Source organism: Clarias gariepinus, chromosome 24, assembly GCF_024256425.1.
Source record: "Clarias gariepinus isolate MV-2021 ecotype Netherlands chromosome 24, CGAR_prim_01v2, whole genome shotgun sequence".
NCBI classification, from domain to species: domain Eukaryota; kingdom Metazoa; phylum Chordata; class Actinopteri; order Siluriformes; family Clariidae; genus Clarias; species Clarias gariepinus.
In genome coordinates, this window is record NC_071123.1 from 10,829,358 (window position 1) to 10,848,764 (window position 19,407).

The following is a 19,407-nucleotide window of genomic DNA, read 5'->3' on the forward strand; positions in this document are numbered from 1 at the left end:
CAGCATGACATGCAAGATTCAAGCACCATGGTGTCTTGAATGAATCAACAATAAAATTTGCTGGTGATTAATTTGCCCTAATTTTTTTAATAGAATAAAAAAAAACCCAGAAGAATTTGGAGCACAAAATTGTAATTATTTTGTGGTTTCTGATATCGACACTTGGACAAATTATACATACAAAAAACATACAAACATCCAATTAAATTATTCATTCCAGAAATGCTAAAAGTTCTTAAATGCCTTCTAATTTGTCAAGCCCAAGCTCTCTAATGATTGATTACACCTAGTAGCTTTTCTGTGCCAACATAAAAGGGCTTCTTTGACATCACTAAAAATGGTAAAATGGGTTCCAAGTTCAAGAAGCTCAGCGCAGATCTGAGAAAGAGGATGGTTCCAGGAACCAACAAGGCTCCTGGAAAAACAGTGTCAATGTCTACAATCAAACAAGTTATACATGGCCATGGACTAAATGGGTGCTATTCAAAGTAAAAGCCCCTGTTTCAAAATCTTCCAAAAAAAAAAAAAAAAAAAGCCAACGGTAAAACTTGCTAAAGGGCATTCAGTCAAATATTGAGTGTGTTGTATGGATAGTGTTTTTTCTGTATTTATATTTTTAGTTTAAAACTGGCCTATTTCTTCGTATTTTTGGTTGTTTGGCCACCAGTATATGAACACTCATTTCTGCACATCACCATGGTTATTGGTATATAGCTGCAGGTAAAGTTTTCTATATCTGTAAATTTTCAAATATTCATCTCTTACTAGGCATTACTGCTTACCTGAGTCGAATAAAAACAGCACAAGTGCAACACATCACGATCAAAAGCCTCCAAAATGTTAAGAAAATTTTACTCTTGACTTGAACAGCTGCTAGAATCGGCCACAAAAAGACTTTGTGGTAGTGGGGGCGTGGTCAACTCCAGCTGTGTGATGGAAGTGAGAATCAGGTAAGGACACACACACACACACACACCTGATGAGAATGTGGCTATAAATGTTTTGCTGTGGAATGACTTTTTATATTCTGTGTGCATGCATGCTGCTGCTCTCTCTCTCTGCTCTCCTCTTTATTATTTCCCACTCATACAGTAGCAACACACAAATGCCAATTAGTCAAATCCTCCTCAGGTGTGCATCGTTTCTGATCTTGACAGATAAATCCTTTTCTTATTTAAAATATAAAGTGCAAGAATAGTCCAACAAAAAATGCATGACTTTCCACCCACATAAAGAACGCACTGCTAGAAGATAAAGAACTAAGTTTTGCCTCACTGTGTTAAAATTTTGGATTGTGGAGAGTTTAAAACCTTTTTGTTTTATTTTTCGATTTATTTAGATTTGCTGTACGAGGGACAGAAGGAGTGTGATTTAAAGTTAGAGGAGGAGAAAAGTCCAGTTTGAGGGAGGAGAGTATAAGAACCCAGAAAACAGAGGGATAAAAGTAGACACCTAAAGCACTGTTATTGGTCTATGAAATGATTTAGTTCTGGAATGCACAAATGTATCGCGTTATCTGACAGGTAAGCAAAAAATCTTTTATTATGTAAACAGAATAAACTACAGTTGTGTATATTTATTTCATCTGTGCACAAATGTTTTGATATTTTTTTATAACTTTAAATAAAGTGTATACTAAATTAAGTGGTTATTTAATTTATATCTATTTATTCAATGTTCAAAGCCTTGCTATAACCTTCTATATAACTGCCTAATAGAGATGTGAGACCTTTATTGTGCAACCATGCAATGGGACATTGCTGAATTTTAAAATTTTACAGTTATACTTTGTTCAACAATTTTAGTGTTAGTGCTCAAGATAAAATACTAGACCTACTGTAATTCAGACAGGAGGAGGTAGGGATGAATTTTTAAAAATTTATTATGTAGTTTTTAGTTTTATATATGTTGATCAATAACTTGTTTAATTTAATTTCTATAAAGAACCACCTAAAATAAGCAGATTTTGTAATTGTGGGGGGGGGGGGGGGGGTGTTGGGGGGTGAAAACATTCTGGATGCACTAAATATGGAGACTGTTAATTTACACCAGTTCAAGGTTTACCCACAAACAGTGCTCATAATTTTGGAAATGGCTCTATTTTTAAGTCTTGTTTTAATATTTTAACTTTAAAATGTCCCATTTCCCCTGTATATGTAAGTATATGTAGAATTAATTGACTGGAAAATCAGTGTACTGTACACTTACTGCCCAATTTAAGAGAGATGATCAGTTTTCAACTGTATCAACAGATTCTTGTTTTTGGCTGACAGGTGTGAAAACTGATGTGATGTGTGGTTGTTGCTCATCTGCCTCAATGTTGACATTTTGTGTGTCCTAAGATGCTTTTCTGCTCAACATGATTGTAAAGATTAATTAAGTTACGTGCAGTTCCTATAGACGTCCAGTCAGCTAAAACCAACCTGATCATCTGATATACATCATCAAGCAGGTGTTTCAGACAGCAGACCCTTTGCAAACAGGACTTTTTTTTTTGTGCATGATGCTTTAGAAACATTAGAGACTATTGTGGATAAAATTCCCAGGAGATCAGTAGTTTGTGAGATGTTTCCCCAATTCTAATGTTTAATGTGAACTTTAGCCGACGCTCTTGACCTGCATCTTCACGATTTTTATGCATTGTGCATATGCCACATGATTGGTTTATTGCCAAACTGCATAAACTGTTAAAGTAGAGAGTAAGTAAATGATAATTATTGACAATAACAATGACACTGTGGTTTGTAAAAAGAAAATGTGGAGTGGAGTGAAGAATTTACTTTGGAAAAAGGGTGCTGAGAGTGACCAGTAGAAGTAAAAGCTGTAAATGGAACTTGTCTAAAAATATTTAGCCTTATATTGTATTACTAGGCAAGTGTACATTTGTAAAAGCTATGGTAATCTGATGACAATTTTTCTTTTCCCTTGTTGCATAGGTGGTATCATTCTGGTTAGACTGGTGCTAAAACCTCCCACATTTATTCCATTTGCTTTGAAGTAGAATTTCAATTCTTGGACACCATCAAACAAATTGACATCATTCAGCGGCTGAGTTTTAACAGACGGCCCAGGGCCACACCAGTCTCTGAACCACAGTGTGGGACTAACCCTTCCCACTGTGCCACCTCTGGGACATTTGTGAGCAACAATGAAACTAGGAATTCTGTTATCACCTCCTGTTCCACCTCTTCTGCTATTAGCAGAAGAAAACCTCCACTTCCTCCCCCCCATTCCTCATCTAAATCCACCTTTGAAGGTTTTGAGCATCATGATATCCTGCGTGTTTGTCAGAATAGTTCAGATAGTAAGCCTTCTCTAATGACACAGCAATCCACTTCTGCTAAGCTGAATCCTTTGGTGGACAGGACCTTGGTAGAGACTCAAAAGCATTTAGAGCAAGACAAGTGCTCTTCTCAGACAGTGATTCCAGAGATATACCCACGGCGCAGGCTAGCTAGTTTTGCTGGTGTAGGCGCCAGTGCTTTTAACTACACACAGTCGCAGGAAAACCCTAAAGGCTCTAAGCTAACAGTTTCTGATCAGACTTCATCAGGAAACAGCTCTTTGAAAACCATCCCCAAGAGCTCTGGCAGGGCCACACCCGTGGCTACTGTTAGTCCACTGGACCTTCATTTGGTAAGAGACCAAATGATACTGGCTCTAGAAAGGCTAAAAGAGATGGAGGAGCAAGTAAAGATCATACCTGTGCTGCAAGTCAAAATTTCGGTCTTGAAGGAAGAAAAGAATCAGCTTAGTGCATTGGTAAAAAATCTAGAGACTCAAAATTTACATTGCAAGTTATATCCAGATTTGCAAGGTTTAACCAGCAAAAAAGCATATAGCACAGAAAGTACTATGAACTATTCCAAACTGGAAAATGAAGATGATGGCCACAAGGAACCTTCCAAAATGATAGACAGTTGGGAACATAACACATTGTCTGATTTGACTGTGATTGATAATGAGAATATTAGTGGGGAGTTTATGCATTCAAGAAGCTGTAGAGATGTTGCTACAGAAATTAAGCTTGATGCACGGTCAGTAAAAGTTGGTGTTACTGAAGCTATGCTGGGTGTGGTGTCGGACACAGAGTTGGAGCTTGAAATACAACAACAAACTATTCAAGTTTTGAGGGACAAGGTACAAACACTGGAGATGGAGCTTAAAGAGGCATTACTAAAAGCAGAATTGGGCAGACTGAAGAGTGAGCTACAGGAAGCTGAGGGCCATACTCATGCTGCCAGGAATTACAGTGCACGACCAGAGATGCAAAGCATTGCAACTCAGACAGGAATGCCGACAAGAACAGTTGGTATTGGAAATCATATTCAGCTTGTACAGGTGGCTGTTGGGGAAGAGGCATTGCTAACTTTTAACAGTGTAGGAGTGACCTGCCAGCCAGAGACAAGTGATGTAGCCTCCGGCCCAGACACACCATTTGAGTTGTGGGAGATACGGAAGAAGGTTCAAAAGAGGGATCAATGTGTAGGAACACAATATGTGGAAACTTGCAGTCAAGGTGTTGGCACATCTGTGAGTGTTTGTAATGCAGGTATTATGACAACCAATGAATTGATGGAGACTCTGGAGAAAAAGAAGGTATCCAGTAGAACAGTAGGCTGTGGTGATTGCACCATAGATTCAAATGTCAACATGGTCAAGCCTCTTGTTTCCCAGTGCACCAACACTGATGTCCATACAGTTTCCCGCTACACAAGCACTTCACCAGTCTACACTCCTGAATCAAGCACCATCCCAACCAACATGCATACAAAGGAAAGACATACCAATACTGTCCACATAGTTACTCAAACACTTGCAGTCGGTGATGGTAAAGTTATCGATCAACAAGTGCCTGGGAAAATGCGCTCTATTGCAGTGGGGACTCCTGTATATCTCAAGGAAGAAACAGTCACTCCGTTTACCCCCAAAGTTATAACTCGTGATACTGGTGTTGGAGTGATTAACATTAATGACAATTTCTTGGTTGGGCTTCGGACACGAAACATGGCATGTGGTCCCTCCCGCTTACCGGATCCTAACAAGACCCGGAGCATCGGGGTCGAGGTGGGTGATGGGAGGATACGGGATTTGGACGGGCACATGTGTATGCCTGTTCATTTACTACAGGCAAATTTAGATGCACATATGGAGCCTGGACTGGATCACTACATAGAACGAATGCAGAGGCTGCTAAAAGAGCAACAGTGTCTGCTAACTAGCAGCAATTTTAAACCAAAGGATGAGGTTGCTCCACAACAACAGCATGTAATGCATACACAGCATGAAGGTAAAGCAGTTTTTTGATGGTTGGACATCGCACCTGCAGACACCTAAACAACTACAATAATTTTCTAACATTTCTTGTAGTTCCTAGGTATGGTCCTTCTTCAAAAGCCAATGAAAGCATGCAGCTTATATCAAAGAATTCAGTTGGACACGTCAGTGGTAAGTGTGCTTTTGCATCCATCTACTTCATGTACGAAATTCGAATATTTGTTATCTAAAGAGAAAGACTCTTTGCTTCTTTTTCTAAAGAGTGGAATGTAGACAGCAGATAGAAATAGCTCTCTCTGGTTTGCCTTTTGGCTGGATGAGCCCTACACTTAAAATAATTTGGATAGCATTGTGGTTTGGAAAACCTTCATGCCCCATAGTCCAGTGGTCTGTGGCACACACACATAACATAAATACTATCTATTCTGAGACTGGCTGCTGTGTGCCTGGTAAAAAGAAGAGAAGGAATGTGCAAGTCTAAAGTTCATTATTTTAAAAAGGCCGTAAACAGGTGTTTCTTGTGAATATAGCTTTGGTAACTCAGTCAGTTCATTAAAATGTTGGAAAGGTTTAGATCGAAACATTTTATTGTTTTCATTTAAACTTGAAAGTTTATTTAATAAATGTGAATCATTTTAAGAGTATCTTAGAGTATTCCCATATAAGGTAAAGGTACACCAAAGTACCTTTAACTTACATGGTACCATAGTCATTCACTAAAATAACTAATGATAAATATTTCATGAACCATTATCTGTACAATTCAACAGCAGATATAAAATACTCTGCCCGGCTAAAAAAAAGGTCACCATCTGGATTTCACTAAGCAAATAGATAAGAGCCTTCCATTGGAAAATTACTACAGTGATTAATATGTTTCGGCTGGCAACCAGTTATTTAACCCTACCTGATGCAGTGAGTAGATTCTCATTTCTTAAACAATCGTGTCAAAAGAAATAGCCTGTGGGCCTAACAACGAATTTACTCAGAAGGGTCAAATTATTGGCGAGCATCAAGCAACAACAAAACATCATATACTTATACAGGAGACTGTATTAAAACTGACAGGTTTTGCGTTAACAACTGTCCAAAGCATTATTAAAACCTGGAGGGATAGTGGTGAACCATCATCAGAAATCTGGTTGGGAAAAAAACTTGGTTGATTATAATTGGATATCACTTAAACGATTTGTGAAATTACATCATACAAAAACAACAGTAGATCTCAGCTGTGTTTAATAATGAACAAAATAGGAATTACACACACACACACACACACACACACACACACACACACAATGTAAAGAGAACTTAGGGGATCAGTGAGAATACTTTGTAGCCTTAAAAAAAAATATTCATCAAAATGATAGGCGGCATAAAAAACGGACTGTAGAGCCTTGGGAAAAGGTACTGTGGCCTGATGAGTTCAGAGTGACCTTCTTCCAGAGTAATAGGCAAGTCTGGGTGAAAAGTGGATAAAGTGATGCATCCACCATGGCTCCAAAATGCTTAAAAATAAGGTTTTTCCATAAATAGATAATTACTTCCTAGATGATATGGGCATATTCCAAGATGATGGTGCCAGGATTCATTGGTATTGTGATAGAGTGGTTCAGGTAGTGTAAGACATAATTTTCTCACATATAAATTGGTCCAGACGCCATTGAGAAACTTTGAGATATCCTAAAGAAGAAGTGGTCAGAGTCTCCCCTAATCAATACAAGGTCTCCTGAATGAAAATAAATGTTGTGACATTGCATACACTTATCCAAATGGGTGTGCCATGCATATGATAGATTATGGCAAATGATGCCACAGCGAATGCATGCCATAATCAAAGCAAAAGGTGACCCAACAAAAGTGTAAGACTTTTTGTTTTTGGCTGGGCAGCATACATGCACGTTTAAAATCTTTGGATGTTATGTAGGGCAAAAATACAGTTCGGAAAACCGAAATATGCAACTATGTATGCTTTTTAAATTTTTTTAGAGTGCAAGTATGAAAACAAACTTGATTACTTAATTTTTAGCTATAACTAGAATTTTTTAAAGTGTTTATTTTTCTTCTCTTTTTTGTCTACAAGAGGACAATAACACCATCAGATCCATAGTCACAATAAAAGACATGTCTAAGAGACATGCAGAAAGCAGAAAGACTCCCAAGGCTGTTTCTCCAGGGTAAGGATGAAGCATATATTAACATGGCTCTAAATCTTAATGTTTCCAAATACTGAACAAATTAAAGTTAAAATAAGAATAGGTAGCATGCAATTAATGTTAAAAAATGTTTCAGTTTTCTTTAGCCAACTGACACATTTGTTTTTGGTACATCCTCCAGTGATAACTTCCCTTTTTGTGTGCATTGTCTATAGTGTTCATATTAATTATTTAATTAGGCTTTAATTATCATCCGTATTTGTTTTCTTTTTTTAAAACTTAAAAAAATAATTTTTCCTTGGTTTTCTTTTACATGTCCAATTCCTCCCTGTCACTAAGGTGCTCCCACATTAAGGCTACCGCTACCACTTAGTTACGAGGGCCAACGACTATCACGTGTTTTCTCTGGACCACATGATGCCAGCTGACCGCATCTTTTCGAACTGCTCGCTCATGCACTGTTGGGCGGTCGTGTAACACACTTGAAGGACAACGTTTTGCGTTTCGCTCCTTTCGCTTGCAGAAGCTCACAGACACCCCTGATTGGCTGTAGAGCTGTGATTAATGTCGTACCTCTCATCCCTCCTCACTGAGAGAGTTCAGCCAATCAGCTCTCTAGCTCCCTCTAGCTGCGAGAGGTTACAGCATCACCGGGGAATCGAACTCGCGATCTCCAGATGTTAGGGCGAGCACTTTACCACTGCGCCACTTGGAGACCCCTGAACTTGTTTTCTAATCAGTTTTCAATTATTGCTCTTTAATACTTATATTAATTCTTTTTTACCATAGCTTCTATCCTATGAACTAAATTTTCAGTGCATTCAACCCTTTTTAGTCTGATGACTATGATTTAAGGGGCCTAATAAGTAGGCTGGGTAATCAGACATGAGCTACAGAGCCAGATTGATGAACCCTTTTAATGTCTTGCTTGTAGGTTTGATTGTCTATCTATTACTGAAGACTCCTTCTATGAGTGGACTGAGCAGGAGAAAAAGAAAAAAGTGAAACAGATAGACACAGGTCGCAGGATCAGCACAAAACCTTCTAAAATGGAGACAAGAGAAGGGTTGGTTAAAAAAGAAACGAATCCAGATATACATTTCCTCATTGAATATGCACTGCTTATTTTTAATTTTGTCTTTGATATTGCAACTAAGTAAGATTTGTTTGTTTCTTTTAGATATGAGATGAGTGACAAGGTGATTTCTGCCTGTCACAAATTAAAAGCCCACCTAAATGACACAAAGGTTTTATCTAACAGAGAACTGGTGAGTTCCTATTAAATGAAGAAGAGTAAAATGCATCTATGTGGAAAATATGTGGTTTGCTTTATTTCTTCTGCAGTTTGATTTAGATTTTCTTCCTTGCTGCAGCATTCATTTGTGGATGAGAAAGTTGTTAATCATAAAATACTTCTGAAATACTTTTGCAGTCTGTGAAATGTGAATTCCTGATAGTTTGAACAACTTCACTATGCATGGACCTTCTGATCAAAATCCAGACTTGGATAGATAGATAAGTACTTTTATCTATCTATCTATCTATCTATCTATCTATCTATCTATCTATCTATCTATCTATCTATCTATCTATCTATCCATCCATCCATCCATCCATCCATCCATCAAATGCACCGACATTTATTGACTAGGGGCAAATTAGAAATGTCAATTAGACTACTCGGCATGTCTTAGGACTGTAAGAGTAAACTGGAATACCTGGGGGAAACCCACCATGCATGGAAGGAACACACACACACACAGACTCAAACCCGTGACCATGGAGGTACGAGACTACAGTGTTAACCACTATGTCCACCACTATGTCCACGTGCCAGCTCATTGTTAACTATCGCTTAATATTCAAAGTAATCTAGACTGAACTGCACGTCAAAGTTTTTACTGTAGCAACTGAGTTGCAAGGATAATAAACAAACTTATTTTATTCAGATGCAAATACAGTGGGGCAAAAAAGTATTTAGTCAGCCACCAATTGCGCACATTCGTCCACTTTAAAAGATGTCTTTTCATCTATGAGAGACAAAATGAGAAAAACAAATTCAGAAAATTACATTGTAGGATTTTTTAAGAATTTATTTGCAAATTATGGTGAAAAATAAGTATTTGGTCAATAACAAAATTTCATCTTGTATACCCTCTGTTGGCAATGACAGAGGTCAAAAGTTACCTGTTATTCTTCAAAAGGTTTTCACACACTGTTGCTGGTATTTTGGCCCATTCCTCCATGCAGATCTCCTCTAGAGCAGTGATGTTTTAGGGCTGTCGCTGGGCAACACGGACGTTCAACTCCCTCCAAAGATTTTCTATGGTTAAGATCCGGAGATTGTCTAAGTGGCCAATCCAGGACCTTGTAATGCTTCTTACGAAGCCACTCCTTCATTGCCCGGGCGGTGTGTTTGGGATCATTGTCATGCTGAAAGACCCAGCCACGTTTTCATCTTTAATGCCCTTCCATATGGAAGAAGGTTTTCACTCAAAATCTCCTGATACACGACCCCATTCATTCTTTCCTTTACATGGATCAGTCGTCCTGGTCCCTTTGCAGAAAAACAGCCCCAAATGATTATGTTTCCACCCCCATGCTTCACAGCAGGTATGGTGTTCTTTGGATGCAACTCAGCATTCTTTCCAAACAAGAAGTTCTATTTTGGTTTCATCTGACCATATGAAATTCTCCCAGTCCTCTTCTGGATCATCCAAATGCTCTCTAGAAAACTTCAGATGGGCCTGGACATGTACTGGCTTAAGCAGGGGGACACATCTGGCACTGCAGGATTTGAGTCCCTGGCGGCGCAGTGTGTTACTGATGGTGGCTTTTGTCACTTTTGGTCTCAGCTCTCTGCAGGTCATTCACTAGGTCCCCCCGTGTGGTTCTGGGATTTTTGCTTATGGTTCTTGTGGTCATTTTGACCGCACGGGCTGAGATCTTGCGTGGATCCCTAGATCGAGGGAGATTATCAGTGGTCTTGTATGTCTTCTATTTTCTAATAATTTCTCCCACAGTTGATTTCTTCACACCAAGCTGCTTACCTGCAGATTCAGTCTTCCCAGCCTGGTGCAGGTCTACAATTTTGTTTCTGGTGTCCTTTGACAGCTCTTTGGTCTCAGCCATAGTGGAGTTTGAAGTGTGACAGTTTGAAGTTGTGGACTTTTATAATCATAATGAGTTGAAACAGATGCCATTAATACAGGTAACGAGCGGAGGACAGTGGAGTCTCTTAAAGAAGAAGTTACAGGTCTGTGAGAGCCAGAAATCTTGCTTATTCGTAGGTGAACAAATACTTATTTTTAAAAAGGAATTACCAATTAATTCATTAAAAATCCTACAATGTGATTTTCTGGATTTTTTTTTATTTATTATTTGGTCTCTCATAGTTGAGGTATACCTATGATGAAAATTACAGGCCTCTCCCATCTTTTTAAGTGGGAGAACTTGCACAATTGGTGGCTGACTAAATACTTTTTTGCCCTACTGGGGCCTGTAAATAGAGAAATTTATATATAATTTTTCCTGATTTGCCTTTATATAGGTGAACAAATTTAAGCTCTTGTTACTTGCTGGTTAAGAATCAACAAATCCATAGCCATAAAGGAATTTTTTATTAGCCCATAAACAGATTCAATAAAAAACTGTCTACAGAAGGAATTAAATTACATTTATTTATTTGAGCTTTAAAAGTTGAAAATAAATTCACTTGAAAAAAAAAAAGGAGCCAGTAATAAAAGGGTGTGTTTGCGGTAAACGGTTCTAGATGATTATAAATTGTAAAACAGCTCTTTGCTGTCTTTGCTATTTTCTCCCCGGTTTTACATTTCCCTGCTGTCACATGTATCCTGCAATTACCTACTGTTATGCAATGTTTTAGCTCAGATTATGGAACATTCGCTCAAACTGAAATTATAACAGAAATCTTTAACATTTTATTATTTAAAGTGTTTATTTAAAATACATTTATTCTAAAAAAAATATAAATAAATAATAGGAAATGAAAATATTTTTTTAATACTACAATTATTGCTATACATTATATATTGATATACATTATATTATTATGATAACAATATAATATTAGTATTATATTAATATAATATACATTGTTATTATTTCTTTAATGAAGTGTGTATACATTTTGTTGGCTGACTCTGTGTATATACCCACACATTTTATTTCTTTATATACTATATACAGTACATGCAAGAACATACTCTGTGGTGTCTGAAAAATACTTCTGGTTTGCATTCTTTTCTAATTTAATGCAGCAAATTTCTTTATAAGTAAGGTTATTGACAACAACTTAACTCAACCTAGTGCAAATTCAATATTTTAATAATTTAGTGTTATCATCTTAAATAACATTGTAATATGTTTTTCATTAATGATTTTAATTGTTTAATAACTTTTTTACTTATAATTACTCACTTCTGTATATTCAATTAAATTCAGTTTTATTTGTATAGCACTTTTAACAATTGTTATTGTCCCAAAGCAGCTTTACACAATCAAAAGATTTATTTAAGTTTGTATGGAATGTGAATGTGTATGAATCAAAATGGTCAGATAGTCCCTGGTGAGCAAGCCGAGGGCGACAGTGGCAAGAAAAAACTCACTGAGATGGCAATAGGAAGAAACCTTTAGAGGAACCGAACTCAACAGGGAACCCATCCTCATTTGGGTGAAACAGAGAGCAGGAATTGATCTGCATTTATACTGTGTGTTAGGTGGCAGGCAGTTCAGCATAACAGTTAATTGATATTAATATGGAGTTCAGGTAGTTATTGGAGGCTCAGGTAGACTTGTAGGAAATTTCAGTCCTGAACTATCGAGCAACTGCAGCCAAGTCAAGTCCTCAGAGAAACAGCTGTCAACACCAGTCGAGGCCAAACCCGTCTTCATGGTAGAGTGAAAACGTCCCCAGACACCGGATGTATCCCAAAAAGACACACAGGGCATCCATGTGATGAGATCTCCAACCAGAAGCGGGGCACCAGGATGAGTCAGACAGGTCCGGAGGGCGGAGGGAGTCTGGATCACTGGCAGCTCAGTGTGTAGCTCAACAGAGAGAGACGGGGAGAGAGGGAAGAGAGAGAGGTGGAGAGCAGAAGAGGAGAGAGCATTAAAAAAAGTATTTACAACTCCCCAAAAATTATGCTCTTAATCACACAAATTATTTAGTACAAATAACTGCACCGATGAGGGGATCAGCCTGTGGCACTGCTGAGGTGTTACTGACAGTTTTCTTTGATGTCTGTATTGTTGGGTCAGGTGTTTCTCAGCTTCCTTTTTACAATACCCCATATATTCTCCTTGGAGGTCAGGTGAGTTGGCTTAACGATCAAGTACAATAATACAGTATCATGGTCATCAGACCAGGTAGTTGTTTTGGTAGTTTGGTAGTAGTGGTGGTTTTGGCACCATGGTCAGTCTCAGGGCGCGTGCATCACTTGTGCGTGTGTACTGTTTACTATACACTGTGACCACATGTGTGTGTGTGTGTAAAGCATCTTTATTGTGTTTATAAGAGTAGTGACAGCTCTTTAATAACCGTACTGCAACAATGGCCTCAGTGAAGGAAAAAAAGTAAAAAAGACTGTAGCAGTGCGGGAGATGTTGGTATTTAAATTGGTTAGATAACTGATTCCGGTAGTGTGTATGTTTGTGTGTGCATAAAGCAATTTATTTTGTGTCTAGGCGTTGTGTCTGATCTTTAATAACTGTACTGCAACAATGGCCTCTGTGAAGAAAAAAAAGTTAAAAGGGCTGTAGCAGTATGGGAGATAAATCTGTTTAGAGGAGTGATTGTGGGAATGTGTGTGTATGTTTGTGTGCGAGTATGTGAAAGTCATCCTACACAGTAGCCCCCCTGCTTCTGCTCTCATCTAACAACTCTTTTTAAAGGTAAAGTGCAGGTTAATTAGTTATATTTTTTATTTTATATCCTGTAATAATTATTTTTATATGAGTATTTTGGGTTGTGGAATGAATCATTGGAGTTTTCATTATTTCTTATGGGAAAATTTGCTTTGAAATATGAGCGTTTTGATATACTCCCGGATATACACTTCCGGAATTAATTATGCCCATCATACAGCTTATTCATCTTTTCCGCACACCATCACTCTGCTTCTTGTACAAATAGCTCTTACATAACCTAGAGGTATGTTTGGGGCTACTGTTCTGTTGAAAAACAAATGACATTCTCACTAGGTGCAAACCATATGGGATGGCATGTCGCTGAGAAATGCTGTGGTAGCCATGCTGGATATTTGTGCCCACAGTTTTCAAAGTCACCAAGAGTATCACCAGCAAAGCACCCCACACCATCACACGTCCTCCTCCACACTTCACAGTGGAAACCACACATTTAGGAGCCGTCTGTTCATCTTTCTACGTCTAACAAAGACATCTGAAATTTTAACTCATTAGACCAAAGGACAAATTTTAACTGATCTTATTTCCATGTTTCTTGGTTTACGCAAGTATCTTTTTTCGTTTGTTTTTCTAAAGTAATGGTTTCTTTGCCACATTTTAGCCATAAACTCTTTTATTCTTTGCCAAATCTTACCCACAAAGTTTCCTATGAGCAGTGGATGTTGAAATATGTTTGCTATAAGTGTGCCAAGCTGTCATCAAAGGTAAATGTAGTTACGTTGGTCATTTCAAAATATAAAACTTATTCTGGGTTGTTTAACACTTATTTTGTTTACTACATAATTTAATATGTCTTGATTCATAGTTTGGATGTCTACAGCATTAATGTACAATCTTGAAAATAATAACACTGGTAGTGTATGTACAGTGGAACCTTGGATTACAAACATAATTCGTTCCAGAAATGGGCTCGTATTCCAAAACACCTGTAAACCAAAGTGAATTTCGTCATAAGAAATAAAAAATAAAACGAATTACCCTGCACTTTACCTTAAAAAAAAAAAAGGAAAAATAAATCCCGGACAGTGTTTCCGTTTATGCGTGCAGGCGCTGTGTGTGTGTGTGTGTGTTTATATATGTGTGTAAAGCTAAAGTAAGAGGAGTGGAGGAATTAGACCTAATTTTTTTCAACACAAGATGCACATGCGTGATACATGATACTCGGTAATCGTTAACCAAGACTTTTTTGTTTTCCAAGGCAAAATTTATTGAAAATCTTTACTCGCCTTGCGGGACACTCGCAAACCGAGTTACACGCATAGGAAATGATAGCCAAAAGTAATAAGACAACATATGCCATGTTTTATAGTTCTGCCTCTACCACATTCTAATTATTGACTGTTGTATAGCAATAAAATTTCATTTAAGTAATTATTCATTATTACAGAGTGTTTACAGGGATGAAAGGCAATACACACACAGATTCATGAAGTTTAAATAAAGGTGTCCAGCACTCAACACAATCCATATAATTAAAATCTAATTTAATGTCTCTTCAACTCAGCGTTCCTGCCTGAATGTGATCCAGCAAGAGTGGTTCTGTGTGTCCAGTCAGAAGAAAGCATCTCCAGAGACAGTTGAAAGTTTTCTGAGCACGTGTCGTCATATTTCACCTGCTGTTCTGACTCACGTGGCTAACATGGCTGACGGGAATGGCAACACAGCTCTGCACTACAGTGTGTCCCATTCTAACTTCAGAGTGGTGCAGAAACTGCTGAATGCAGGTACACATTTCTAGTGGCAACACAATTTATTTATAGCTTTTGTGGGCCTTTCTTTTTTTTGAAGCAAGTTACAGTAAAGTAACAGTCCTGAAGTTTATTAAAGCCAAAGGTAAAAAAATGCGCAAATAATAAAAACTTAAGATTTCAATTCAATTGTGTGCAGACAAATTATAAAAATTTGCAAAATACCATAACATGGACTTGGGGTTCACAAATAATGATCACATTCCATAGTAGCGATGTGTTGTTTATGAACGATTTGTTTTTTTTGAACAAGTCTTAGAGACTCAGAAGAGTGAGTAGTCTCAAAGAGTAATTCGTAAATCTTGACTCAAAACATCGCAAAACCTTCATAGGTTATGTACAGGAAACAGAAATGAGTAGTTACCTTTTGAGTCTTTTGGTCCGAATCATTCGTTCTTTTGTCACGTGACTCCCATAAACGCTATGCAGTGCAAGTTTTGGATATAGTTTTAGTAATGAAAATATTAAAATGCAGCTAAGGACATATTACGATGAACAGAATGAGCAGCTCACCTCTCATATCTTCTGGTCCGAGTCGTTCGTTCTTTTGTCACATGACTCCCATAGATGCTATGCAGTGCATTACACAGGAAACGGAATTAAACACTTTTTCTCCGAGTTTTATAGTCCGAGTCGTTCTTTCTTTTGAATTTATTGCATTGCAAAGCGTCTATGGGAGTCACGTTGAAAAAAGAACGAACGACTCGGACTAGAAGATATGAAAGGTGAGCTGCTCATTCTGTTTATCGTTATATGTCCTTACTGTAGCTGCGTTTTAATATTTTCATTACTGGAACTATAGCCAAAGGTTGTGTATGCAGATGTGCTGGGGGTCTGTTTATTGAAAATTTTATTTAATTTAAATAAAATGAACTAAATCACACAAAAAATTTTTTTATTCATTTTGATGAACAAGGAACTAAAATGATCCAAACTTTCCACCACTATACCATACTAGCATTTTTAATCCAAATGCTCATTGTTTTTTTGATTAGCAATTGTTTTGCTCATTATTGGTGCAAGCTGTGTGTGTGTGTGTGTGTGGCTGGATGTGCAGGTGTATGTAATGTAAATCAGCAGAATAAGGCTGGATACACTCCTATCATGTTGGCTGCTTTGGCTGCTGTGGAAACCAAGGAGGATATGAGCGTGGTAGAGACGCTGTTCAGGAAGGGAGACGTCAATGCCAAGGCCATTCAGGTGTTGTGTCTTTTTTTTGTAGTGTAAATGTGCCCTCTGTATGTGTGTGTGTGTGTATATGTATACTATTCTTCTAATATTGCAGGCTGGTCAGACGGCTCTCATGCTGGCAGTCAGTCATGGACGTGCCGACATGGTGAAAGTTCTCTTAGCTTCAGGGTCAAAGGTCAATATTCAGGATGATGAGGGGTCTACGGCACTCATGTGTGCCAGTGAGCACGGCCACATTGATATTGTCCGTCTATTGCTGGCTCAGCCTAGCTGTGATGCCACTCTTAGCGACAATGTAAGAGGTTTAATATGCTTTCAGGGAACATGAACTATATTAGTACACATTGTTGTTATAATCTTTGATGTATGTACCTGTGTGTTTGTTAGGATGACAGCACAGCAATGTCTATAGCCCTGGATGCTGGCCACAATGAGATTGCCATGCTCTTGTTTGCTCATATAAACCATGGCATGGGCCTGTCATTGGTAGGATCATTTACATTTTTTGATTATCGATTTTGATTCTGTTCCATTGTGGCCAGTGATACTTGTAACTTTTGTTCTTCAAACATTTCATCTTTGTATATGTGTGCTTTCAGGCTATGTCTCGAAGCTGGACAAAAGCTGATGCAACTCCAGGTCTTTTTAATTAAATATATATTTTTAAATGCTGTGATCTGTCATTGCTATAAAGTCAAGCTATAAAGACACTCCCGATAAAGCAAGTCCTCGATCACAGTATTTACATGTACCCCAATGATAGTATAATAATCTGATTGTTGAACTGACTGTACGTTCAGGTCTAATATTGCTGCATCGTTTTTCCATTTGCAAATCTGATATTCCTGCATCATTATGTAATAGACATGAGAGCGTCTCACTACACCTGTAGTGCAGTATTTACTGCACCATATATTTATTATTTTGCTTTTGATTTGTGACAGAAATTATATTAAATTATTACAGTGGATTAAAAAAAAAAGTTACAGTTGCATTTTACAAAATGTATAGCTATTTAAGCAATATAACATGAGACGACTGCATCATGGCCATGCTCATATCTAGCAAAACAGGACATGCTTGAGTGTGATATTGCTTTTATACAACAGTTCTGCAAACACCATTTATTATCAAGAGATTATGATTTGTTTGTTTATGTAACCAAGTTTTTTTGCCCTGCCATCACATATCCTTCCATGACCGCCGGAACTAGTGACCGACTGTTAATATATTTAACAGGAATAAAAGTAGTTTTAAATTCTTACCGGTATTACATAATAATAAAGGTTACGGATATTCCTGTAAATCTCATAAGTTTCTCTTTATAGTTCTACTTATTACACTTATATCAGCTAGGTTAACTTTTGCACTCCAAAATTGAATTAAAAATGGTTAAATAGAAAGCTAGTGCGCTATGTTCGTGTTTAATTCTTAAGTTCTGTATGGGTCAGGAAGTGGTTTGGGAATCAGCATTGTGTTAGAAGCTCGTTATCTTTGTAGCTCAACTTATGTGTAAATACAACCTAATGGGGGCAATTTGGAATGAGTTAGAACCAATTATTAGGGAGCCAGAGTGTTGTTCCAAAGTGCTTCCATGGCTCTCTCCCCAGACCATACTGACCTTCTTTCATCCATGCTGGCGACTGGGAGTTAGTATAAGTAAGATATTAGAACACCTGTGTGACACAGAGTGATACATATAGTTAAACATCCTAGTGCTGTTATCGTCTTATATTACTACTTGAAGTCTAGAGACGTCCTCTAGAACAGCCAGAAAACTGCATGCTCTCTGTAATTTACTGTATTTCTGTCAAATATTAGTCAAATAATTAGAGGATATTTCAAGTACAAGCACACAAGCTAGGCAATGTAAAATGTTAAGTGACATTATGAAATTAAAAGCTGAGCTTGAACAGCAGCCTTTCTAACTATATTTTACTATATGAATATATTTCACAAGTCATTATAAATTATAATATTTAGATTTTTCAAATTATGAATTTTATGATGAAGTAGACTAATGGATTGAGATTTTTATTTGTTTTGTTGCATGCTTTATGAGCAATGTGATACAAATGGGTTATAGCATTAATAAAGTTTAAAACTAATAGGCAAAAAATGGGGGAAATACATAACAAAAGGCTATAACCCTTAACCAGTTTATGCAATGTTTGTGTTAAACTCCTTTAATCTAAAATGAACATCTACAGTTTCATGAAATCCTGACTTTTGTATTTATATTTACCGTAGTGGTGTACCGAGGAACATCTATGAAAATTGTCACTGATGACATACAGTACAGTGCACACATTACACATTAGCATTGATCTCTTTTCTGCCTCTTCTGTAGTCACTATAAAACCTGTCAGAGATTGTTTGTATACTGAGGACAGTACATTACTCAGCTAATAAAGTAACTCCTCTTTCCCTTTGTATTTCCATTTTGCCTGCCTGATGCTGTTGTTGAGTTTCTGCCCTGATGCTTTATGTAGATCTGTGTATCACCAAAAAAAAAAAACCTCTTTGCACTTTTTCTGCAAAACATTGTATGTGGGTGCGGGCATTTTCTGTTTCTTTTTGTAGTCTCAAAATCTAAATGATTGCTATATGATATGATTTACCCATTTTTGGCCTTTTCATTGCCATGCATGATCATTTGATTAATGTATGTATAATGGCGATCCAATGTTTCTCTTTAAGATAACATGTTATCTATCTTTATCACTTTTTGCAGTTGGAATAAATAAAATGACTGTCAGAGATTAAAGCAACATGTTAGTTACAGATATACTTACTGTGTGCTACTTCCTTGCATGTTTCAGGATGTGATAATGGGGGGAAATTCTCTTGGCTAAGATTGGTATTTGTTTGTAAAGATGATTCAGAGAGCAAGATTTGGAAATCATTTAAGTGTCGAATTGTAATTAAGAACATACATACTTCCTTTCATGAGGTCTGTGCAATGAACTATGCAACGCCTTTTGGTTCTATAGCCAAATCTGAAAATTTAACATGTAGCCAGCTCTCTGGGAATGCAAGGAAACAGCACTCCTGCCACATAGTTGGCAATGACTTTGGGCCAACTT

At 37.4% G+C, this 19,407-nt stretch overlaps 1 protein-coding gene across 1 annotated transcript; it reads left to right on the plus strand.

Annotated features, from left to right (window-relative positions):
* Positions 1–345: 345 nt before the first annotated feature.
* Positions 346–19,103, plus strand: kank1b (KN motif and ankyrin repeat domains 1b). Its single transcript, XM_053485930.1, has 11 exons — positions 346–450; positions 2,956–5,290; positions 5,371–5,448; positions 7,361–7,454; positions 8,368–8,499; positions 8,614–8,701; positions 14,887–15,106; positions 16,188–16,330; positions 16,416–16,616; positions 16,709–16,807; positions 16,921–19,103. The coding sequence occupies exons 1-11, from the start codon at positions 346–348 to the stop codon at positions 16,972–16,974; spliced, it is 3,549 nt and encodes a 1,182-aa protein (XP_053341905.1). The 3' UTR covers positions 16,975–19,103.
* Positions 19,104–19,407: the final 304 nt, after the last annotated feature.

Bases quoted from the DNA above. Each gene is read 5' to 3' on its own strand.
- kank1b (XM_053485930.1), top strand. From the start codon at position 346: ATGGGTTCCAAGTTCAAGAAGCTCAGCGCAGATCTGAGAAAGAGGATG. The intron at 5,449-7,360 runs GTAAGTGTGCTT...TTTGTCTACAAG, and splicing joins TTCAGTTGGACACGTCAGTG to AGGACAATAACACCATCAGA. The intron at 16,617-16,708 runs GTAAGAGGTTTA...TGTGTTTGTTAG, and splicing joins ATGCCACTCTTAGCGACAAT to GATGACAGCACAGCAATGTC.